This window comes from Corvus moneduloides, chromosome 6 (genome assembly GCF_009650955.1).
Source record: "Corvus moneduloides isolate bCorMon1 chromosome 6, bCorMon1.pri, whole genome shotgun sequence".
Classification (NCBI taxonomy): Eukaryota; Metazoa; Chordata; class Aves; order Passeriformes; family Corvidae; genus Corvus; species Corvus moneduloides.
In genome coordinates, this window is record NC_045481.1 from 48,726,598 (window position 1) to 48,751,936 (window position 25,339).

At 41.9% G+C, this 25,339-nt stretch overlaps 1 protein-coding gene across 11 annotated transcripts in view; it reads right to left on the reverse strand.

The window, feature by feature from the left end:
* Positions 1–7,955: 7,955 nt before the first annotated feature.
* PTPRJ (protein tyrosine phosphatase receptor type J) overlaps positions 7,956–25,339 on the reverse strand; it is a 75,162-nt gene continuing 57,778 nt past the window's right edge. For 7 of the 11 annotated variants that reach the window (XM_032111466.1, XM_032111461.1, XM_032111464.1 and 4 more), the window contains 16 exons: positions 24,983–25,246; positions 22,428–22,715; positions 22,049–22,183; positions 19,276–19,486; positions 19,014–19,129; positions 18,356–18,443; positions 17,045–17,086; positions 16,199–16,207; positions 16,017–16,104; positions 14,820–14,910; positions 13,943–14,016; positions 13,660–13,794; positions 13,067–13,186; positions 12,553–12,713; positions 11,946–12,081; positions 7,956–11,235 (listed from right to left, as the gene is read on the reverse strand). In XM_032111466.1, coding sequence (XP_031967357.1) covers positions 11,077–11,235; positions 11,946–12,081; positions 12,553–12,713; positions 13,067–13,186; positions 13,660–13,794; positions 13,943–14,016; positions 14,820–14,910; positions 16,017–16,104; positions 16,199–16,207; positions 17,045–17,086; positions 18,356–18,443; positions 19,014–19,129; positions 19,276–19,486; positions 22,049–22,183; positions 22,428–22,715; positions 24,983–25,246 — 2,117 coding nt within the window. In that variant the 3' untranslated portion in view covers positions 7,956–11,076. The remainder of the gene's footprint in view (positions 11,236–11,945; positions 12,082–12,552; positions 12,714–13,066; positions 13,187–13,659; positions 13,795–13,942; positions 14,017–14,819; positions 14,911–16,016; positions 16,105–16,198; positions 16,208–17,044; positions 17,087–18,355; positions 18,444–19,013; positions 19,130–19,275; positions 19,487–22,048; positions 22,184–22,427; positions 22,716–24,982; positions 25,247–25,339) is intronic. The other 4 variants (XM_032111465.1, XM_032111460.1, XM_032111462.1 and 1 more) reach the window with 3 other exon arrangements.

Below are 25,339 nucleotides of genomic sequence, written 5' to 3' on the forward strand. Positions count from 1 at the left end.
GGTTTGAAACAAATTCTCCTCAGCCCCCACAGTGGCAGGAACCCTGAGGAACCACCTCAGGGCCCTGAGGGCCCTCTCGCCTGGGACGGGACTCGCTGTTTCTCCCAGCACCATTTTCAGTCCCTTTCTATCTGGAGGGAAATGTCTGAAGAAGGCAGACCCACCCACTGGGTGCCAGCTTACACAGGGACCTTGCCTGTCCTGTCCCCAGCAGTGGCAGGAGCGGGGTGGAGTAGATGTGGTGGCCAGATCAGACGAGCAGCCTGGGCCTGCTGGCGGCAGCGTGGCCAGGAGAAGATCCATGCCTGGTGTGGTGCCCAGGTGCTGGCAGCAGAGGAGCGGCCACTGCAGGGAGAGGGGCCAGGGGCTGCCCTATGACAGATCCACCCAAGTCCATGGATTCCTCCCCAGCCACACCACCATGCACTGCCCGACCTGTCCCTGAAACTGGTGCTGCCTCCGGGACAACGTCCTCCAGTGAGAGCACAACTCTCACCAGCAGCAAGAAGTGAGGGACACAGTGGGAGGAACAGCCCTGAGAGCAGCCCGGGGTGGAAGAGAGGTGAGGCAGCGTGAGGAGCATTTATAAACCTGTGGAATGAGGAATTACATACAGCACAGTAGCTTTTTCTGAGAGCCAGGATCTTAAAGCTGTTCTCAACCGCGAGTGCCATGGGAATCTTGATTTGACTCAGGTGTGTTCTCATCATCATGCATGGGAGCCATGAAGCATAAGAAAACACTTGATGCCAGCCCAGTCCTTCCAAGTCAGCTCCCAGCACGCAAGTCCAGCCAAACTGAGAAAAAGTACAAAATTATTACTGCTTTCTGTAACTTAAGTGCCAGATACCATTGCTTGCATTTTATTCCAGCCCCCATTTCTAAACAGCCACAAATGGATTTGTTTTTACAAAACCAGAGCACTTTTTTCCTCTTTTTAGCAGCTGTGATATCCCCCAGTGTAGAAGAGGTAGAATATGCTGTCACCACTGCTGTCCTGGGCCAGTGCCCTCACCTGCACTATATTGCAACTTCATTTAGCACAGAATGCCTCAGTCAGCACCACTGGTGAATGCATCAAGTATAATGTGCTTTTTGTAACTTTTAAGGCTTCCACTCCAGCTTGTATAACATTGCTCAGCTGATCTCTTAATTTCCTACATGCAAAAATCGAGCTCTTTGTTCTGAAACCACACGCTTTCATCTCCTGCCAAAGGGGAATCCATCTGGGTGCCGTGACTTCCACCCTTTGAAATGAGTCCTCCCCACACCCGTTAGCAGACAGAAGGCCTGTGGCCACAGTTCAGGATGCCTGCCTGGTTTTGGTTTACCAAGGAAGTGGGGAGGATTGGAGAGAGCAGGCATTCTCAGCCTAGTCACAAATCCTTCCTCACAGCTAAACCTTGCAGGATGGGGGGGATTTGCCCAAGTGTAACAAGACCCTAACTACACTGTCCTTTCCATTTGCTTTCTGCCTTTGCTGTGAATTTAGTTAGGGGAAAAGATGGCATTTCATTTAACTGTAAGAGATATTTTGGGTTTTTCCATCCCTTAGAGCACTCTGGAATTGGTTTCCTGTGCAGTGGCTCTGCTTGGTGCAGAGAGCCTGGGGCTGTTGCTGGAGACTGGCCCATGAGAGGGAGATAAAGCCTTTGCAAGACACGACTGTGAAACACTGCTCTGTCCACTGCAACTTCTTGGGCTGGCCCCTCTGCTGCTTTTGCATAGCAAGAACCAGATCATAAAGCCAGACACATCCTACAGCAACTGATCTATCCCAAACGTCTCGTCCCCCACCCACAGTCCTTAGCCCTGGCAGGTCCTGCTTGCCTGGCCACCCTCACACCTGCTGCCTGTGTCTCGGTGCAGCTCAGACCCCCACCTCATGTTTCAGTTTCATTGAGGCTATTTCTTGCTGTAATTAGTCAATTGATTCCCCCATATGTGAACACTTGAGGCATCCTGAGACTGTCACTTCAAAAGGCTTTTGTCAGATTTGTCACCAATAATTAAAGCATCTCCACACAAGCAGACTGTGCTTTTGATCAAGGATAAGCAGTTTGCTCCTGACTGTGGGCCAAGGAAAGCCATGATTTGATCACAGTACTGGCAGATGTCCTAGTGAGCAGGGGAAACTCACTTTGTTATGCTTAGTAGCTCCTGCCTTTCAATCATGGGAAATCATAATTTGACTATTAGCATGTAAGAATTTTCCTTACACACCAGCAAAATTAAAAGGGCACTGTCAGCTTGGAACACAATGCCTTTCCTATGGAGGCTGATGAGAGGCTCTACACTAATCTCTCCCTGCTGTTTGCCTGTTGGTTTCTGGTACAGTCACAGGCTATTGAGATGTTTTATTTTTTGCAATGGAAGAATTCAACTCTGCAGAAATTACTTACTTTTTCCTTTCTCCGTTGTGTGAAACAAGAAGCAGCACCATAGCTTCACGTCTGCAATATTTGCAGTATACACCTGCCATGAAACACACAGGTTTTCCCCACCACAGCAAGAGTGCTTTCTGCTTCCCCCAGCTTTGGGAAAGCAATTCACCCCCACAACGCAGCTGCTAGCAAAGACATCAGCTCATTTTGCAAATTCTTTTTGGGGTATTTCAAAGATGATTGTTTGTCTTGGTTAATGATACCAACATTGAATTGCCTACAAAGCCCTCTGATTTTATTCCTACTCCACCCATTTTGCTGAAAGGAACTACTTCTGAGAAGTTTGCAAAACTGCCTTCAAATGTCTCCTAAAAATTTTGTACCTAAGAAGTCTGAAAAGTGGTAGATAATTGCAAATGCTGCTTATTAGAGTGACCATGATCACCACACTGCTGTCTCATGCCTCAGCTGGTTGTGTTTATCTCCTGCCTCTGGCCATATCATTCATTGCAAATTCTAATCAGGAAATGGTCCTTCCCTCCTTGGCAGCTGTGTCCTCAGCCCAGAGAAAGCCGCCACCTGAGTCCTCCAGAGTCATCCTGCCTTTTCCAAAATAAACTAAACGGCAAAGTCCTTGGAAGTTGAAATGTTCACTGAGTAAAAGCTCAATCCCAAGAAAAACTGCAGTGTTGTGGTTTTTCTGGGTGCAGAGAGCAGTCTCTGCAGACTGTGGTGCTGCTGGTTGTGTTTTCACTGGGATTCTGGCTCTGCCTTGTAAAAGCATTTACAACATATTGATCACTTCATGTAATAAATTGCAACTACAACAATGTTTCATCTGGAACTAACTGACTGTAGTTCATAGACTAATACTTCCATGTCCTCCTAATATCATTTAAAGCCAATGACTTTGAGAGAGCTATAGGGCTCTGGTTTGGTAATAACATTGTGCCGTCCTCAGGCTGACTTTTAAAATTTCATTGCAATAGAATAATGTAGCCAGAGGGAAAAAAAATTAAAAGTAAAAAGATATCTAACTTCTGTCTGTGAAATGGGAAGTGGATAGCTTAAATATATGTGATGGATGGCTCAGTGCAATGCTTTTCAGGACAGAGCATATACTTTCTACAGCTCTTCAGAATAAGGTCCTAACTCAAAATTATAAATCAGATAAGAAAATACTGCATAAAAAATACAGGTCTTTAAATAGGTCAACAAATAAAATACCAAAATCAACACATAGGAAAGCTGTTGGAGTTAGGGAACTTGCCTTCAGTTCTATATGGCTCAGAATACCATCTGCAGGAAGTTTAAAAGGATATTACTGATTGACATCTACATACATTCAGATTCCCTATTCTCTGTCCCATCCTTTTCAAAGAAAAAGAGAGAGAGAGAAAGAGGGGAAGAGAGAGGGAGAAAGAGAGAGGGAGAAAGAGAGAGGGAGAAAAAAGCTTGGTTTGCCAAGGCCCCATGCAAACTGCCTGCTCTACATATGCTTACATTCCTCTCTTGTCTGACTTGCAAGAATGGGAGAGGAGAGATAAGGTCGTGTTCCACATGTCACAGGAACCAGAGCTTTCTTTGGATTTCTCAGTATTTCAGTCCCTTTGACTAAAAAACACATTTTAGGAAACAAACTTGGAATACTTTTCTAAATGCTGATTGAAACAGCCATGTTCATCTTTACCTTCAATTGCTTTAAAAATATGTCCAAATGGTGAATAAATAAAATAGAAATTCCCAAGAATGATTTTTGCCAGGTGGAACTGTTCAAATCTTTCTTTAGTGGCATTTTTTAAAGGTAACACCTTCTAAAACCTTGAAAAGCTCATTTTCAAAATACCAAGTGGCAACATCAAGTGTCTTAACACAAATAACATGATTGCTACTAATGTGATGCTAGTGACTTGACACAAGAAAATATTGATTGCAACAAACAATATGAAATGTATTTTCTGGCATCTCAGTCACACTTTAGATCCTCATGCAGAGGAAAACCAATTCAGTAGCTTTAGACCTGGCTTATAATTAAATTACAATGAGTTTAAAGGTTTGACTGATCTATATTGGTCACAAATTTTTCTTTGTATTTTGGTAAGTGGCCTCCAGAACTCAGCTTTCCTTCAGCACGTGACAACCTGGCCTGTCACTATCAGCACTGGGAGCATCACTCAGGCCAGGAGGCAGCATCTGAGAGCTGTTCAGCTCAGCCAAATCCTGCTCAGAGCAGGTCTTCCACAGGACCAGTGCTGATACACGAGCATGGGAAGTTCTGATGTGAAATGTTATTTCTAGTTTTGATTTACTCCTTGCTCAAAGGCTGAAGGATTTGTAAGCAGCTGGGCAGTTGCAGATAGATCTTCCAGAAGATTTAGAGCTCCCTCACACACCCATCTCCATTACTGCCTCGTTGGTAAAAAATGGATCTATCACTAGAGCTTTGTATTGAAATCTCACCGTATTTCAAGTGGGAGACAGAGGAAGCCAAAATCACTCAGCAGATGTTGCCAGATGCTTTAAAAGCTACATTTAAAATCTCCCCAAGGACCTGTGTAAAAAAAGGCAGGGAAAAGTCACATTTAGTGTTACACACAAACAGATCCATTAAATGAAACAGCCTTTTAACTGTTAAGCGTATTGAGTAGTACGAGCAAGCACGTCACTGTTTGCTGTCTTTATTGATGTATCTGCACTGTGTTCAGCAATCCCATAAATCTGTTATTGCTGGGAACAGCTGTGGAGCAGACTGATAACCTGGGAAATGAGCACACAGCTGGTAATGCTGAATAACCAGCTCCAGGCTGGTGCCAGCCAGAGCCCTTACACCTTGGAATACACATACCATCAGAAAATGCCGAGGTGTCAGCAACACTGAAGCGTAAGAGCACTTCCCAAGGTAGCAAAGGATTATTTGGCATTATCAGGCTATTACTGAGCTTAGGAGTTTCTGAAAAAGTCACCTGGCCAGGTGGATAACACTCTACATATCCCTGTGGAGCAGGCAGACGGCCATACACAGGCACAGCGGCCCGGGCTTAGCAAGCGGCATGGGCAAGGAGAAGGAAAGGGAAACAGCAGAAGGAGAGGAGGGAGGTTATCAGAACCTGGGAAGGAAGTGAAAAAGGAGCAGCCCGGCAGGGAAAGCTTTCCTTGGAAAGACCAGCGGTATCATGTGCCATCTGGAGGCTTAAACCAGAAATGAACAGGATATATTTCCTTTCTGGCTTGACAACAACCACCTCTTACATAGATACATACCTTAATCAGAGCTGACATTAGATCATTATCATAAAACCTGTTTTCTTCTGATAGCATATTCCCAGCTCTGAAATCACCACATCAAAAATCTGCCAGACAAAAAAATAAAAGAAGTCTAGAAATCCCTTAGAGAGGATCCCTGATTTCCTGTCCATCCTGCCCTGTGTTGAAACGAGCACAGACTGGCACTGTGTGTGAAGAGCGCTCTGTCCCTCACACACTGAGCACACAGCTCTTGTGTGTCCCTAGAAATCCTCGTCAGCACTATTAATATACCAGGGATGTCCACAAGACACCAGCACTACCCTTGAACATTGCTCCAAACAATCTGGCTTTTCTCTGATTACTTGGGAAGTTGGAGATAAAACATGAATTCAAGTAAGTCACCTGGGATCAAACTAGACTATCTTTTCTCAGCAAGAGGGGATAATTTGCTAGTGTTGCTTTTGGCTGTCAGGAAATTATGTATATTAATTTAAAATGAAATAAACCCAGGGAAAGCAATTTGAATGAATAAATTCTGTTCTGCTAAGTAACGGGGACAAAGAAAAACAGGCCAGGATTCATAATCTTTTTCTTCAGATCTAAGAAATAGCTTGAGAAGGGCTCCCAGCTTCTCCCCCATGTGATATGTTCTAACAGCTCCTTCCCTTCAGCTAACAAGGCAGGCAGGAAGCAGCTCCTCCTGGTGCTTCCAACTCAGGTTTTCTGCTTCATTTGCCTCCTCCTCCCTCGCAGGCAGGAGGCTGGCATGGGCAAGCAGTTTGCCAAGTCCAAGGGTAAGGAAAATGGAATGAAGCACAAGATTGGAGAGAGGCAGTTTGGTACCAACATCAAAAACACTTTGCAAAGTGCTGAAAACAGAACAGTTTGCAGGCAGAGGTTTTTCAACACCATGAGTTCTTACGTGAGGTGCTGAAAGAGACTCCCTGAAGCAGTGTCACAGTAAAAGAAGAAAGGAAGTACAGTAACTTTTCTGGTGAGTACAGGAGAGTGGAGAACACTGTACCTGCCCATCTCAGAAGCAAGTAAACTCTTGATCTTCGCTTGCCCCACATTCCACCACTTGACCATAGTGATTACACCTGCATTTTTTAATTAGTTTTTACTCAGAAAACCCAGGAGGTGTTAAGTCCTTGGTTCGCTCTTTTTGCTTCAGAATAGCATACTGTGCAAAGCTTTCAGGTGTTTTTCCCTCCCAAGCCCCCATTTCTGACCCTTTTCCACAAAAACACTCACATATTCATCTCCAAACTCCATTTGCTGCCTGATAACACCCATCCAGGAAGGGCATGCACAGGCAGCATCGATACATCCCATTTATTAAGCCCAGAACAGGGCAGAAACATTACATCCTCTCCTCTCTGACCTCCATCTCTAATCTCCAAGGCAGTAGAACTAACACATTACAAGACCAGGTACAGAATGTGATTCCCAGATATTCAGGTTCATCCCTACCCACCCAAACAGACAAAGGCTCCAAATGACAGCCAAAACAGCTGGCTTTCCTGAAGTTCTAATATTACAAGGCTAAGACCACCGTCATGTGGCTGGCACACAGTCCCACCGAGTAATGACAAGACAATCACACTTGGCTCTTCCCATCTCACCATGCAGGCGTTTCAGAAACAGAACACAGCAGTTGCCACGGAGGATCACAAGATTTACTCCAGTGTAAGCACCCTGTGATGAACTGGAGAGCTGCTGTGTGCCAGTATCACACTCCAGGCATGTGATCCTCCTCAGGAGTGATTCAGATGGCAGTCAGGAATGGCAACAAAATAATTTTAGGAGAAAGGGACTTAACTGAGATAATCTTCTATGCATCTACAGACAGGTGATCTGTAATCCAGCAGCCAGCTATAACATCGCAAAGGTATTTCTGCATCTCCTTCTATCACCACCTCCAGACAACACAAAGAGATGAAAAAGTCCTCACTCTTGTTTCTCTGGAAGCAAAGAAATCCTAGAAACATTGGTCCTCCCCCAAGGCTATTTCAGTGAATGGAAATCTTTTGATGGACCTTGGATGATGGCCCCGTTTCTTTACCTGGAATCAAGCTGTTCATTTCGAGAAGCTACCAACTGCCAGGACACAGTAATATCAGACCCAGGGCCTGCCAGGGAAGTCTGAAAGACAGATTAACACCTTCCCAAGGAGCTCCAGTGACTGCAATACACAACTGACTCAAGTGCCACCCCAGAGGATGGGGGCCCACTTTCCATTATGAAGTCCTTATGAAATGGGTATTTTAGCAAATTAATTTTATTCAAAACAAAATCCCAACAAAGGAAAAATAAGACAAAAAGTGCTCTGGGATGATGCTTTTTAATTGTTATTTTTGTATTTTTAAAAACAAATCAAACCATTAAAAATATTACAGACATGTACTGAAATTTCCTGTACAACAAATATGAAAACAATAAAATTTGTACATCATTTCAAGATATTCAACAGTCACTTATTTGAAACACATCAACTTTTCCCTTCTTAAGCAGGCCCCAAATGGGAAAAAAGGGTAGAACAGAAATGCAAGAGATGGCAATTGTCACACAGTGGAGCTTTCAGTGGACAGCTTTAAATAAGCAACAGTGAGAGAAAACACTGACCAAAGAGACCAGATCTCAGCAATTATAACACAGAGAACATCAGAGGGCAGGCAGAAAACATTTGCAGGAATTCAAGTCACCTTGACCAAGACAGATCCACAAGGTAGCGGAGCATTACCTGTAGTCCTCCTCTTCCTGCAGAGACATCCTACAAGGAATGTCCTCCTTATTCACACTGACACTATGCCCAACCATATGTTTACAACAGCTTAAGCCTTGCCAGCTTTTTCCACCTATACACAGAATCAACAGGTCATTTACTTCAACCTTCAGTCTCCTCTCACAATGAATCAGTTTTGAAAAAACACCTGCATACAGTTCTTTAAAAATGGATACTCATTAGATGATGGCACAAGTGAGAATTTGATGCCTGCTTCCAACACCAAAATAATGGGACAGATCCATCTGTTTTCTGTAAGAGGATCTGGGCAGTGGTTAGGCAGAAACACATACTGTCCTAGCTTGTTTTCTGATGTTCTGCTGCAACAGAATAGAAACAACATGATGTAGCATGGAAGACTCATCTCCCTCTCCTCTATGCTATACAAAACAAGGGCCTTCTGGAGCAAAAGAGCACTTGCCACCCTAAGGCAGCAAGTTCTTGGGAGACCTGGAATAATGAATACTGGCTCTGTGCTCTGCACAGATGTGCAGTAACTGAAAGAGTAAGAGAATTAAAGAAAATAATATGACTGCAAAGTGCAGACTTTCCTCCCTCCCAGTTCCTTTGGAATGGTTCTGTTTGGTCCGAGTGGTTTATCTTTGTCATCTGACAGCAGCTTAGGAAGAATGCAGGTGAGAGATCCACTTTCTGGGCTGCCAGTTTGGATGGAGCTGGGCAGGATCATCAACCTCATGATGAGGGTCTTTTAAAGTATTTCCAGAGAAAGAGAAACAAAATTATATTCAAGAACCCACAAGTGGCTGCTACAAAGAAAAAAAACCAACAAACTACAAACAACCAAACCAAACCCCAAAACCTACCAACCGAAAGTGCACTGTGGTTTGTTCCTCCAGTTTTGCTTATGCAGCACACCACAGTTTCACACCAGGTTGTGAAAAATTCCTCAGGATATTTGTAAAGTTACAGTTGTGCACCAGGAATTCCTATGTTCTCCTTCAGCTGACACTGGAGGACCTGTGAGGCTGCCAGGTTCCACTGTAAAGCCACATATACTCCTAGCATCTGTAGCTTTTCCTGACAACTCTACTAAAACAAAAAACCGCCAAAACGACGACAACAAAAAAGCAGCAGAATTCCAGGGACTCTGGTTATTAAACCTTCATAAGATTTTTTCCCTGCTTTATTGCTATTCTATAGCATTATTCATAAACTTCATATTCATCTGCAATGCAACCAGTGCAACAATCCAAAACCCAAAAAACAGACCCTCCCCCCACCCCAAGCTATGTAAGTCCTTCATTGGTAATGCCTTCCTAAGTCTAACAGTTATGTACCAGCAAAATAAATCCAATCTGATCCTTGACTTGTGAAATCAGCAAACCGGGGATTTCTGCTTGTTCCTTCTGTTTCTAAAAGGATCAGTCAAAACAAAAGCAGCAGTATATTGCAAATAATTACCAAACAATTACACTGGATCAGTGAGATGCAGGCAGGTAAGATGTGTCTCAGTTTTGAATGGCTAAAACAACCAAGAAATTTGTCTTTACAGCAGAATTTTGTGCAACGTCTTTTGGTAGAAATGGTAAAGCCACTCGATCCGTTTGGGAGTGCTTCAACACTTGGAACCTTAGTTTCAACATTTTCACAGATTTATATACTTGAGGAAAAACAACAACAATGATAAAAAGACACCAACCTGAGAAAAACTCTATTAGAGTGAGCATTATTCAGTAAATCATATATTGCACCTTTAAATAAATCATTATAAATTGTATAAAAACAGAATATCAGCCAGGAACAGGGAGGAGCTATTCTGTCCTTCATCCACACCCCCACACACTCCCCCGCACACACATTCACAGATTCACTTGCTCTGTTTGTAACTACAGTTAAAGCTCGGAGTGACAGACCACACTCCTTTTTCCTCTGGCAGAGGCACCGAAACATTAAGGCAGGGGATATTTGTGGTGAAATGCAAAAACAAAGCTCAGCTCCAAACTTCTGGAGAGTCCTGCCAACAGTGCAACTACAGTTAAGTTTGACACAAGCCTTATTTAAAAATCTGTGTTCTCATTAAGAGTTTCAGTACAAAAATAGAATCTCTGCTGTTTTTTTTCCTAGAGTAGCAACTAGAAAAGGCACAATTTCCAAGTATAAATGTCCATTTGAAGGAGCCATTTGTACTCCCCTTTTAAATAAAAAGGAACACAGAAAAAAATAGATCACAGAGGCACATATCTATTAACTAAGTAACCAGATACAGTAGATAAAATATGTTCCTGAAACTTATAATTAAATATATTCAAACAGCCCACAAACCTGGTGTCTGTAAATGAAATCATATAAAACTGTAATAAAAAGCTTGTGTTATTATTTCAATATTTAAATTCTAGTTCACTGTTCATACTGCAAATGCTATTTCACCTATCAGTACTGTTAAATTCCCAAGAAAAAGCAAGATTCCGCTGTTAACTTTAAAAAGTTTTGCTTGGGTTTTGTTGTTTGGGTTGTTTTAACATCAATCTGCAGCTCCTGCCAGCATTGTGTTTTTCCTCCTGTAGATCACACCTTTGAATGCAGACAGAACTGGAGAAGCCAGACATGAGACACTGCACACAATTCCAGAAAACACGAGTCGAACACCTCCCTTTCCTATGGGCAGGTAGCACCTCCTGGAGGCACTGGGCTCCTTCTGGGCTATGTGTGGTAGCCATTGGCCTTCCCAAAGGCTGGCCCAGGTGCGAAGTTTTCATAGATTGCCATTGCTGTCACGTTTTGGTAGATAAGGTCAGTTTTCCTCTCTCTCTGGGATCTAATGATATCCATGACACACTGGTTTAGGAAGATGTACTGGTCCTGATGGGAGAAAAAGAGAACATAATGCATTTCTAAAAAATACCTGATTTTGGAAGTAATTCTGCTTCTGAATATAGGTTTGGCTACTGCACTGTTATCACAGAGCTTGTTTTAGAACTTTTATGTATAGTTCATAGAAAATAGAGCTGGAAAGGACCTCATGATGTCATCTGATCAATGCCCCCCATAAGAAAACGAGGATCAAGTCTTGCTGTCTAGAACTAGGATCTGTCATGCCTAACGCTATCCCAACAGACTTGCATGATGGAGATTTTACACCCTTTTTCAAATCAGCTTGAGTTAGTCCACACACCTTTCTGGATCAAAGTGATAATTCCAGCAGGAACACTTGGATTCCTGCAGAACACAAAAGCAAAGATGCACACCGAGACCACTTGATTCCACATAATTCTGGCTCACAGCTAAAGGATAAAACCCACATGGCTACAAAAGTCTGCAAAAAAGTCTGCTTCAGGATTTGATTCCTTCCAGCTGCAAATGCCAGTCCTGCAAAGTACTCCGCAAGGAGATTGCTTGAATGCACTATGGTCCCTGGCTGCAACTACTTTTGTGGGGACGAGGCAGGAAGGAGGGAAGTTAAATGAAGAACAATTTTATCTCCTTAATATCTTATCTTCCTGTAATTCAGACTACATCCGGACGATTATGCACACTTGAGGAATGTGCTGCTGGATGGGAGAGAGCCTCACCTCAGTCTGCACCATGAGGGGTCGGTGCATGCGGAGATCGTACACCACCCCGTACACATCCACCGTGCTCTCCATCTCCATCTGCTGGATCAGGCGGTCGATGGCAATGAACGTCCCCGTCCTCCCAACGCCAGCGCTGCAATGACACCGACAGGCTGTTCGTCCTTGCTCTCAACCACCTGCTCACTGCTGGCCTCCTGAAAAGCCAGTCAGGCCAGGATGATGCTTCCTACTATTTCAGCAGCATGGGTAATAGAAGTCTTGGCAGCACAAAGGGGTGGCTCTTTACCACCACACCGAGAGAGGCTTCTCAGCCTTACACATGCACAAGATTTTATATATATAAGCTCTTGAAAGGACAACTTTTCCAGCTCAGTTTTCCAGGCTAGGAGAGATGCTCTGTTCTAATGACATTTTGTATCACTTCCTTTGCTATCTACACAGCACTCCTAGTTTCTGAAGCACAGGGCCAAGGTTTTAGTATGGCAGGGTAAATAGCCCATGTCCTTAGGCAAAGAGACTTTGGTTTTAATCCCACTGAAATAGAACTGGCTGTAAAAAAACCCATGAGACAAAAGTGTGTCTGACAGAAACACCTTCTTCCTACCTGCAGTGCACCAGAGTAGGAGAGTCCATTGGATTCTGGCTGTTGTACTCGTGAACAAGGTGCCTGAAGTTGATGAGAAGGTCTGTTGTCTCTGGCACTCCGTGATCTGGCCAGGAGGTGAAATGGAACTGGCGCACCATGTGGCTCTCAGGGGTGTTGGACTGCAGAAATAGACATTAAAATAAAACAACCAACAGAACAACAAAAAAGACAATGAAAACTGGCTTCAGAGGAGCAACAGTTGGGCTTCCTGACACAGGCCAAGCTCAGCTTCATCAAAGATGCCTGTTACAAACTATGCAGTGATTTGACCAATGACATTCCAGTTTCCCTCTTCCTTCTGCTGTGGTAGAGAATACTTTGAAATAATTTCCTTTTACTTTACTCCAAGCTCATATCTGCTGCATTTTATTTGCTGATGGGGCTAACTGTTCAGTGCAGAAGATATTACAGCTATCTGCATAAGCACAAGGTCATTTACACACTAACAACCAACAATCAAGGCAGTCCTTACCTTTTCTACAGTGAAGTCCCTTATTGTCCATTCCGGAAGGACAACTTCTGAGATCATTGTCACAATAATGTCACCATAGCTCTTGGGCTGTTTGTCTGGCCAGTACTGCTCACATTTTGTCTAAGAAGAGAGTTACAAAGTTAGACACATCACACACAGCAATGAAGCAACTCACTTTTAAGTAACACACCACCTGAAGCAGGGCTAGAAAGCATGTCACCCTTCTCAAGGCCTATTCCAGGGCAAGAGAAGATCTACCAAAACCATTCTTTAGAGAGAAGAACCCACCCTAAATGAATGTGTAATTCCACAACCCTCCTGACAATCTGTTCTGGTAGTCAGCAGATATAAAAAGAGGAAAAAGCTAAAAAAAACCAACAAAAAAAACCAAAAACAAAAACCAAAAAACCCCAAAACAAAACAAAACAACAACAACAAAAAAGAAAACTGCTTTTTTAATTTAGAAAACAGTCTTCCACCAAGAGGATGGTTGTTAAAAGATAGTCGTCAGTCTCCAAACCACTAAGGTAACAACAAAATTAGAAGAGATGCAGCTGCCTTCAAGAGACAATTCAGTACTGATAACAACATACCCGGGCTTGTTCCATACATTTTGTCAACATAACAATAGAGTAGATACTCTTTTCCCAAATCATTCGCCAGAAGTCGTCTATAGTATTGGGTAACGGACCCTGTGCAGCAATAAATGCCTTCTTTGAGTTATAGCCCTAGGAAGAAAAAAACAAAAGAAATAAATATATATATACCCACACATCAGTGAGAAATAAAAGCTGATTTTAAACATCAGCATGAGCTCTTATGCCTAAATCAAAAAAATTCACAATATATTTAATTTCAGCTAAAAAAGCAACTTACAGGCATATAGTTTGCATTAATATAATCACCAGTTCCAGAGCTTTGATTTGAAAGTTTAACACGAGAAATATCATCTGCAGAAAGAAAAAAGGAAAAGAAAATTATGAATTTTAGAACTAGAACCTTTCAGCAAAATATTGTTTATTTATAAATGCATGGTTTCTAAGTAAAAGGTGTTCTAGAACAACGTGCATTTTAAGAATAAGAATATAACTTTAGGAATCATAAATAGCAGTAGCCTTCAGAAAAAGGAGTGGCCAGGATAAACACTCTAGAAACACAGATTATTTTGGTTTTAAACACAGTTTGGTTTTGCCCATTTATATATTTTTAATCCAACACAAAATTTACTACCGTTTTAATTACTAGATACAAAAAAAGTGATTTGTCTCCTGCTACCATGGCAGCTGATATTTTTCCTCCAAAGCATCCTTAAGTACCTGTCACTGTTCACTTTTCAATTAATTCTGACACCTTGCTACATTGGGATGCCCACTGGCAGCTTGACAGGGCTTAGACTCTTACTTCATCTGCAAAGCTGGCCAGCAGGGTCTTAATATTTCTCATAGCTCTGCACATTTGTTTGTCTGTGGTCAACTGTTATCCTCTTGTGCTTTCAGCCTGGATTGCATCTGTCTCACAAATGGAAAATTAAAGTCAAGGGAAAGTTCTTTAAAGAAGCTTTCTGAAGAAATATCCTTGAGGGAAGGCTCCTTCAGGTTTGCTTATACACTGACTTCAGGAAAGCAGCAGTCCAAATTCATTCATTTGGAAAACGACATTTGAAACCTCTGGGTACTACTAAAATCCAGATTAGCCAAACCCAACGGTTTTCACTTAACCAGTAGGAGTTGCAAACCCAAAGAGAGTAACTCACATGGTAAGACGTTGTTGTATCTATTTTTCCCCCTGTTCTCAGGAAGTTCAGCAGCAAATTTGGGCTGATGAACACCAGCAGACTTGAGTTCCTGCAATAAAAAGAGGATTCATGAGCACCTGGTCCTGGTTCAGCAATCATACAGAAACGTGACAAACAGAAAATAGTCCAAACACTCATGTCCTGTGCTGTAAAAGTAGGCATGTTACACTGGGATAAATGTCAATAAAAATCATCTTATTACAGAGTGGGAGGGTGACAGTGGCAAATCTGATAAGAGAAGGGATTAATACAGAAGGTAGGAATAGCAGCATGTTTAAAACCCACAGATGGACTTTAAAAGCCTGGAAAGAGCTCTGTGGAAGCAGACACTGATCTCAATGGCAGCTCCTTCTGTCCCCAAGGCAGAGAACTACTGCATAAGCTCTGCAGACATTGCAAGGAGAGAGGAGCAAACATAGCACGAAGCGACTGAAGGAAGCAAAATCTGAGAGGAAGGCAAGGTGGAGCACCAGCCTGTGAAGTACAGAGAGACAGAATCTGAATAAGAAAGTCAATTAATAGCTTCAAGGAGATGAGAAAAAGAATAAGATTCTTTAACAGCAGACATGACATCACAGAATCCTCCCTGACACTTCCTTCCTGTCCTTTGGCCCTTACCACAACTGAGCTTTAGCACATTTCATAGAAAAACTCTTATGGTCAGTAAGAGAATCATAATTGCTGTTTCTCTGACTGAGCTATTCACACATGTGGTTTGCAAATCACACCCACACACTGGAGAAGTCGGTGAGATTAGCAACAGACCTGTCTTGATTTGTATAAAAAACCCCAAAACAACCCAAGATGAGAAAACTGAAGTGCAGAGAAATTATATAGTGTCCCCTAGGCTAACTCTATATATGACTAGGGCAAGGATTCGAGACACCTGTCTGTGGTGAGAGATCTGACAAGCAGGCCATGCTACAAGCCCACAGGCAGAGATAATAATTCAGGACAGGAAGTATTTATGAGGCACTTCAACTAAATTTGGAGCTGCATAAGGGAAGGGAAGGCTACACATACAGCTTAATCATCTTTATAAAAAAGGACCCTTCTCTTCTCCTTCAGTAAGCCTTGTGCATGCTCCATAGGAAAGATGATTTGTCTTTCCAAAAACATTTGTCATGAAGCTCTCTCTCCACTGAGGGCACATACCTCATACTCTTCAGCAAAACCACAGTTGGAGTCAGCTTGCTGCTTCTTAAAGTATGACTCAAAGTTCTCCACTTTAATCATTTTTGATCTAAAGTGAGAAAAGCCATGTGTCAGCAACTGGTATTAGGTAAATAAGCCATGAATTAATTCAGTTAATGTGTTAGAAAGTATGCTTTACTTACTTCTTGATTCTTCAGGAGAGGGTGAGGGGAAGAAAAAAAGGCTCATTAGACACATGCAGTTGTATTTTTCATTATGTGAATCTAAGACTGAAAGCATGACTGTTAGTTGCAGCCTCAAAACGGTGCATTTACATGGGACAGGATACCAAGCATAGCATTTAACTGCTCTGTTAAATCAAGGAGAGAACAGGATCCTTCAGGAGAGGAACATCACACAAGGTGCCACTCAGCTGCTTACTCCCATTGGATTGACCCCATTCCCTGGTGTATTTTATGTCAACAAAGTCTACAGAGGTGGGATTCCATGGGATGCTCTGGCCACGGCTTTCCAACAGCACAAAAATTGGTGCCAGAACCAATAACATGACTCAGCTGCAGTGCCTGTGACTTCCAATACATTGTGGTTACCCCCTCCATGGTCAGCTTTTACAGTCACAACATGATCAGAATTAATGGCTCAGCACAAAGTAGTCATTAAGAAAAAGAAGAATTCAGGTCACAGAACATATTTTGCCTTTGTGCACATTACGAAAAATTTGGATTGTTCCCTCAATGTGCATGAAGCCTGTATTTCATTCAAACATCCTGTTTTTCAAAACCATGTGGAGCATTTGTGTGTCTAATAGTGATTCATGAAGAGAACACTCAAATCCCTGTGGTGGCTCTAGAAGTCTCCATCAACATGATTATTTTTAGCCTGCATGCTGGAGTCCTTCAGTTCCATGAGGAATTAATACTTCAAAATTCTCTACAAAACTGCTCAGAAAGCAAATATCTGAGTTCCAATTAATTTTTGCAAATATCACTTGAGCTCAGAAAACAACATGAGAAAAGATATGGACTTACTTAATTGGAGAAAAGGAAACTTCATTATTTCTTTTATCTTTCCTATAAGGTGAAAGAAAACAACACAATAGGTTCACAGTAGAATTCAATGGAACGTGTATGAGATTTCTTATGACACCTATTTCCTCTGCCTGTTAAGAACAATTTCTCTTAAAGCTTCTCATTCTGTGAAAAAAACCCCAAACTCCTGAGGCAAACTTTATGTCTGGAATACAGAAAAACAACTTCATCCTTCTTTTGGTGATGATGTCCAACGGGACTGCTTCTTTCTGTTGGAACTAAAGTCTGGACACAAAGCACGTATTTTGGTGGAAGATGCACACCTGAGGGATCTGCACCACTAGCTAATACCTCAGGAGAACTGATACCAATCCCAGAATCCCTACAGGAAGTGTTCAACAGTGATATATGTCAGTCATTCACTAGTAGCTGAATGGAAAGAAATGTTCCTAGCTTTAAAGGAAGCTCTTCCCATGGTGATACACAGCTACTGGTTAAAATTGTGAAAATAACAGCAGTTAATCAAAGAAACTGAGAAAACTGGACTAAGGGCCCTACAGCTGACTCCAGAGAAAAGATGTACTACATGGTGAGAAGCAGGAAAAAGCCTTCATGCACTCTAACATCCCAGATTATGTGGGCAAGATTGGAAACAGAGACCAGCTCAAACTCATCAGCTTCTGGAAATTCCAGAATAGAAGTTTCATGTGACAGGCTATAAAGCAATTAAAAAGAATGACTAATTGATAATTTAAAATCAAACCATCTAAGGTACAATTACACCCAATTACTTTTAGCACAATAATTTGAGACGTTTGCTCACTTCTGACTGAATGACTTCATCACTATTCATGAATGATGAGGCACTGCCACAGGTTGCCCAGAGAAGTCGTGAATGCCCCATCCCTGGAAGTGTTCAAGGTCAGGTTGGATGGAGCTCTGAGCAACCTGGTCTGGTGGGAGGTGTCCATGCCCATGGCAGTGGGGTTGGAACTGGATGATCGTGAAGGTCCCTTCCAACCAAACTCATTCTATGATTCTATAATTCTGTTCCCTGAATTAAGATTTATTTTGTTTAGCTCTTCTGAACTCATTAATTTGTTACATTTTAAGTGGGGTTAAAGTTACTTAACAACTGGTTTGATACTTCAACTCTAATCTGTAACATACAAACAACATTTTTAATACAGCGTATTTTAAAACATCTTGCCAGACAGGCATCATGACAGAGAGAGCCCTTTCTAGGAGAAAGATACTCAAGTGAAACACTGGTGCTCCTCAACACAACCAATACAATAATACACACATTACCTTCTCCTTCTCCAGAATATGAAGCCCCCTACAGCGACTACAGCAAAGATAGCCAAAAGGCATCCAATAACCACTCCAGCAATAACACCTGATAAAAGAGAATGAGTATTACTCATTTACCTCTTCAGTAACTTCTAACTGAATCAACATGCTACAGCAGAACCTTGCCAGTGACAGAGCATGCTCCACTCTACTAAATATCTTGTCTTTACTGTCCTTTGGCAGTTCCAGTATTGACACCCCATTAAGAATAATAACTAGAGAATGTTAAATTAATATAAAATTGGGATCAAAGGACCAGTATCTGCATGCCAATACACCTGCTTCCAGTTTAACAGAACTGTGAGAACATCAGTTGCTATCCTCTACTTGTTGTTATACCAAAGTCTCACTGTGTCATCCAATCCCTTTCAGCATGCCACGAGTAGCACAGCTTTTGGCTACTCCTGCAGGGGATTCTTACACGGAAAAAGGGGATCACTCGCAGAACTAACAAGGTATGAATTTACAGAGCAGTGCCACTGCAAAGCTAGAAGGAAACAGTTCATACAGGGAAACCAACAGGTGTTTTGATATTATGAAACTTGCCATAATTAAGGAATCTCCACACGCTGTGTATGTGCCAAGCCGCCAGTCCTATATTTGACATTAACTATACCTGGATCCTGGGGTAGTAAAACCGGTTCAGAACAGGGTGAAAATGATACATAACTATCTTCCCCTTCAATCATGTTGGCCATAAAGGTTATATTAGTGAAACCTGCAACACATGCCCTGTTGAAAAGGAGCAAGAGAAAAATAAGAACAGGTTCATTACAGGGTTTTAACAGCCTTTAGCAAGATCTGTAATCTTTCCATTAGATGATCTTTTAGATTCCAACAGCAGAAAACTTAACAAAAGAGTGGTTTGAAATAAATACCTGTATGAACGAAGAGGTATCAACGGTCCATTTTCATAGCCATACATTGTGTTTCCCTTGCCAACATTAATGATGTTTTTACCATTCTGGGAATGGGAAGAAGATGATTCTGCCTGCTCTGTTTTTATGACATATGTAACATAGGCAGTTGTCTTCTTCTTCTTGAAATCTCTGTATGTGTTGTTCAATTTAGACTTCAAAGAGTCAGGACCTTCAGGATAAAATAAGAACATAGATACAATTCATCCCCTGATTTTGTATCAATTGCCACAGCAGCCGAGATGGTCACATTAACCACAGTTGTCATTCTTTCACAAGTACTGCCTGAAATGAAAGGCTGAGAGCAACAGATAATCTCAAGAAACCTCTTCTACTGCCGTGCAATCTACTGCACTACCTCTCCCCAGTGTTGTTTGTTTTAATTTGCTTTTGGTTTTACTTCTACCGTATATAGTGGAGCTTTTGAATAAAGGTACACGAGTGTTGGAACCTGGCATCCTCATGGACAGGCTTCACCAGCCGAGTCAGCTATATCCATATGCATTCTATCAATTCTTGTATGTAGAGAGTAAAATGCAAATGGTGTAGAAAAAGACAATCAGTATTTGGCAACATTGTGCTACTCAAACAGCAGCAGGCCTCATTCAGGGTGACACTAAACTCGTCCTGACCTTGTTCCCTGTTCTATCCTACAGGAAGTCTCACACCTAAACTGTAACAGATGAAAGAGGTAATTTCTGCCTTTCCTTGACATAGACAAGCACTGGACAAAACACTGGCCAGAAGAGTTTCTAAGAACACTAAGAACAGGCTACCACAGTGAGCAGCGACCAACAGGACACCATTTGCAGAACAGCACCACCTTACAGTGTCTGTTGTTACAGCAAATGAGCCCTAGAAACTTGAGGCAATTATACAGTTGAGACACATGTAACCTAAGAGGTAATAAACTAAGTCAACCTACCACTTGTCCAACAACTCAAGAGCAAGCCAACTGACAAATCTTCCCAGTGTTGAGGGATAACAGAGAATCTCATTGACAGAAGTTTGCATACCTTGCTCTCTGCTGACTCCCTTTACAAAGCTAAAAGCTCCTTCTAAAAGTGGGTATAATACTGAATTCACCTTTAAAAGAAGCCTTGCAGGAGGCTCTGAAAGGTGGAAAAGCTCTGCTAAGTTTCCCGGAGCTGGGCAGACAAGGGGTGATCTATTACCAGCAGCAAAGCTCTCCTCAACTGTAACACTGCAGCAACAGGATGCAAGGCAACTCTTCTAAAGCACTAACTTGGTCTCATCAAAAGCAGATGAGGTTGCAATTAACTCAGCTGCCTAGAAATGGGTGTTCAATACTACCTGAGATGTGTTCTGTCCTGTCTTGTCCCTAGTTTCCATTCCAACGGGATGTACATCCCTGATTATACCTGCAGCTCCTTGTGAATGCCTTGAATATCACCCTACAACATTTCAAACAGCCTTAGACACCATGCCTTACACAACAGAATAAAGTCCCCTCTGACTATCCTAAAGGTAACCATGTCTATTTTAGAACAGAGCACCACTCTCAAGAATATTTGTGCTATTTCAACATGATAAAGCTGAAGCGATGCTTGGCTGTGAGGCTGTCTTCTGCTCCCATCAAAGCACTCACTCTACATTTTTAAGTGTGGGCAACCTTCCTCTTATTTCTCTCAGTCACATCCTCCAGGTTCTCCTTCTTGAATACATTACAATCCAAACCACACAGGAGAATGCACCAAATCTCCTTGTGACTAACCAGGACTGGCTGAAGTTACAAGCAGAGCTGCATGCAAGAGACTGACAGTCAAATCAGCAATTCAGAGGCAGCTAAGTAGGTATGGGAAAAACAGGAATTTTCTGCACTGATGTGATGAAACATATATATACACATATATATGTACACACACATGCATTTCTTGGATGTGTATTGCATGGAGAACCACTGAAGGAAGATCTGTAGTCAAAATCCTGCAAAATGGATTTCCAGTGTTGTAACAAAGGATAAGCGTGAATGTCAACTCCCACTTAGCAGAAGCTGTCTCCATCAGGTGCCTTATTCCTCCAGTGCACTGGCAAAAATGAAAAGTTGTTCAAGCGGGACCTATGCTGCAAAACTAAGCTCCGTAATTTAATGACTTATTACCAGACACTCACCTATCAGAGACATTTCCCAGTTTTGATGCTTTAAATAGACCAGTCTGATAGGCTACCCCCTAGTTTTCTGAGGCATTTAACTCCCATTAATGCTGTCAATGATTTTTAAGCCTTCCATCCGCATCCCATCTCTCTTAGTTAAAGTGTTTTGAGTAAAATCAGGAAGAAAGCTTTTTTCCTTTTAAGACCTTACTGCAGGCATATTCCAGCTGAAGAAGGGAGGAGGAAAAACAATCCATATTCCAAAGCTGCTTCTATTAGCTGCTCTGAAAATTATTCTGTGGGAGAAGAAAGGATACTATGCAATCTTGGGGAAGGGAATCACTGGCAAATCAAGATGGGAATAGCACAGGGGCAATACATATGAGATTTATGTAAAAAGATAAGTCAGGCAGGAAAAGACTGACTGAAAATAGGGCCTTCTGAAAACAAGGAGTGACCTGACTTCAAGCAAGCAAGGTATTTACCTTACAATTCAGAAAAGTGATTGAAAATTCTGAGTCTGCTTTTCCTCTATCCATTTAGCACCTATTTAGAGTGTGAAACATAATGCTACCTGGTAAATTGTTTCAGCTACAAGATAATATCATGAACATCTTACCCTGATCTTCTGTTGTAATCATTACTGCGTAGGCTTCTAATGGACCATTCCGTGAATCAAAATCAGAGAATTCAACAGACAGTGAGCTGTGACTGACAGCCTTGACTGAAGGAACTTCACTTGGAGGAGGTGGGTCTATCAACAAAAATATTTTTTAGTTCAGTAAGCACTGATAAAAAGTTTTCCAAACAAGAAAAGGCTGTGAAACTGACACTGTTCACATAATGTATATTTACTGCGCATCACGTTAGACTATGCATTAATGTAGTGTTTTATTCATAATCTGCAGGCTGATAATGTAGTGCATACCAAGTCTGGTATTCTGCAATCATGAAGTTAGTATTTTTGTCCTTTTTCTTTCTTGGATCTTAATGCTTACCAGAAATGCTGGTGTGACACAATTTGTCCACTGGAGAGCTTTCAGAGCCATTTGAAAGCGTTATGATAGAAACATTATAGGTGCTGAAAAAATTTAAAGATGCTGTTTGGAAGGTTTGCTCAAAGCCTTCTACTGTGCAGGGTGGAGCCAACTCTTCCCTTGAAGTATGTGTATTAGATATCTTGATTTTGAAGCCAGAGTTGTTACCAAAAGGACATTTCCACTTCAGCATTAGGAAAGGCTGCTTGGCCACTGGTTCACACAGGAAGGAATTCACTGAGACAGTTACTGCCGAAAGAAAAAAGAATAACAAAATAAGAGGAGTAAGAAATCAAACCTTGTCCTCAATAGAAAAAGCTGTCTATTTGTATGTTATGTGTATAAATGCTTGTAAAACTTCAGTATTCCCTTCCCCTTTTAAAAAGATGCCTACATGGCACCTACTGCCTACACAAGGACTTGTTACCTTATGAGGAAGACAACTATTTCACACACTAAGTACACAGACCTATTCTGTGCTCTTTAACTCCTCTACAGACAGGGTTACCGGCAAAAATTAGGCTGAGTATCTATCAAGATCAGCAATGTTTTCAAAATACTGTTCAATCCTTTAACATACTACTCCCAAGAACATTTTTATAGTATGTAGACTGCCACTAAATCCCTCCATAATTATGTAAAACTCTTAGTGGCCAACAAATAAGAAAATTAATACAATCTCTGTCCATTAAGAGCACAACAGTAGCCATCCTTAAAAGCAGCAACTAGAACAAGTCAGTTTGGGTGAGAGTCTTCTAGGACATGATATAAAAACTGCAACCTTATGACCAGATACAGAAAGACACTTAAAAAGCTAATGTAGCAGTAACACTCAGAAGAAACGTCCCTCTAAACTAAACACCTTGTAAAACTTGGCCTTCAAGATCAAAACAGTTATAAATCTGGAATTACAACACACACCAAATTTATTTCCTCTCTTGGTAAGGGAAGTATTGGGTACTTTCAAATACAGGAGTTATAGACTCATGTATTAAATTATTTTGTTATTAGAAGGGGTATTATTTTAAGAAACTAAGGTACACAATTGTCTACCAGAAGCAACAGATTTAGTAAAAATAGATGTGAGTGACTGGGACTTACTCCTACTGCATATTATAAATATTTATTTTTCTCCAGTAACACTGTCAGTTACTCCTACAAATATGGTGAAATTATAGGAGATTACAGACAAACCCTGGAACAACACCTCTGACATCTGGTGACAATGGATGCCTGGTTTCTAGAAGAGTCATGACTTTTGAACTCTATCCTGTAGGAATAGTTAGATGAAGTATCATCAGCGCTCCATGGGAAAAGTCAGAGACCAGCATACTCCACCCTGATATGGACAAAAGAGCTAGGCTCTGTGAAAGTCATGAGGAGACCCCAGAAACACTCAGGAGTATTTTGTGACAGACAAAAAAAGCAGAGGCACAACCACGCTCCATGTTTTAGACAGACTGAGCATTATGAGTAGCCAAGCAGAACTTTCAGAGTACCAGTGACTTTCCAAGTTCATCCCAGAGCCCCTCAGAAAACCTACTCGGGAGCTCTGGGACAGATTCATTTCACCTCGGTCAAAATGGGACAGAACAAAGGAAAGGACAAGGCAGCACAGGATCACAACAAGGAGGAAAATAGTCACAATGCCTAACACTAGGAATGCAGGAGCAACTCAGCCATCTCCTGTCTGCTGATGAGCTGAGCAAAGCAGCAGGGCTGACAGCCACACCACCCAGTGCTGTGATGCTGTTTGGGGTTTTTTACCCTTTTTCTTTTACCTATTCTCTGTATCATTTACACATGTACTTGTAGCATTGTAGCTTAGTTTCAACATTTTCCTAGGCAGAAAGACAAAATAAATTCCAGGATCCCTATCCTATCTTGGTTCTCCTTAGAAACCAAGGCTGAAACCAGCTTTCTAATATATACTTTTGTAAACAGAGCCTGGAACTCATCCTGAGGGGGGAGAATTTAGAAAGTACTAGAATTGGGGGGATTACTTTACCAGGGGAGTTCCTAATTTGGAGGTTCTTATCAGATATACTAATTTGCAGAATCTATAAAAATGGTACACGCGTCACGCACAGGGTACATCTTCGGCTACTTCTACCTGACTAATTTGTGCACCTAAGGATCCTCATATAAAGGTACTCTTTTATTACCCTAATTGTGTCTGACTTGTATTTTTAGGGCCAGAGAAAAAGGCATCAGCTGCCCAAGCCCAGCCACAGCCATGGGCCCTCCAAAGGGGGAAGTTCCCCAGGCACAATGTGCACTCTCTGGGAGCCCATCCAAATAAGAACCTGAGGGCCTCACCCAGAGGAAAGGGCAACAAAACCCCTTGCACAGAACCCCCTTCCACATATTACCACTGCTGACTCCAGGTAGGCTGTGTGCAGCACTTCTGCCTAACATAATATTGTATTTCAAACCCTGGGCAGGTGTGCAGAGCCCTGTGCTGCACAGCAAAACACAGACCAGCAGCAACAGGGATGCAAAAAACTGTGACTTACTTGTGTACAGGTCTATGGAACTTCCTTCTCCTTCTGTGGCATTATCAGCCGCTACAGCAAATACTGTGAAGTTGTACATTGTCCCAGGGATTAACTTGGTAATTTCTGCTTTGGTGTCATTGAATGTCAGGTTTCTCTTTGTATCATTTACAACCTCTATTCTGTATGTGTAGGAGTCAGAAGCGTTATCATTCATCATCCATTTTAGGATGACAGAAGTCACACCAACATATTCTGCCTCGAGATCAACAACCGAGCTGGGCTCTGTGAAAGGCAAAGCAACAACTTGTTAACGTGCAAGAACAGCTGCTCACAGACATGGAACACAAGAAACACAGCCAGTGCTTCACTTCCCTC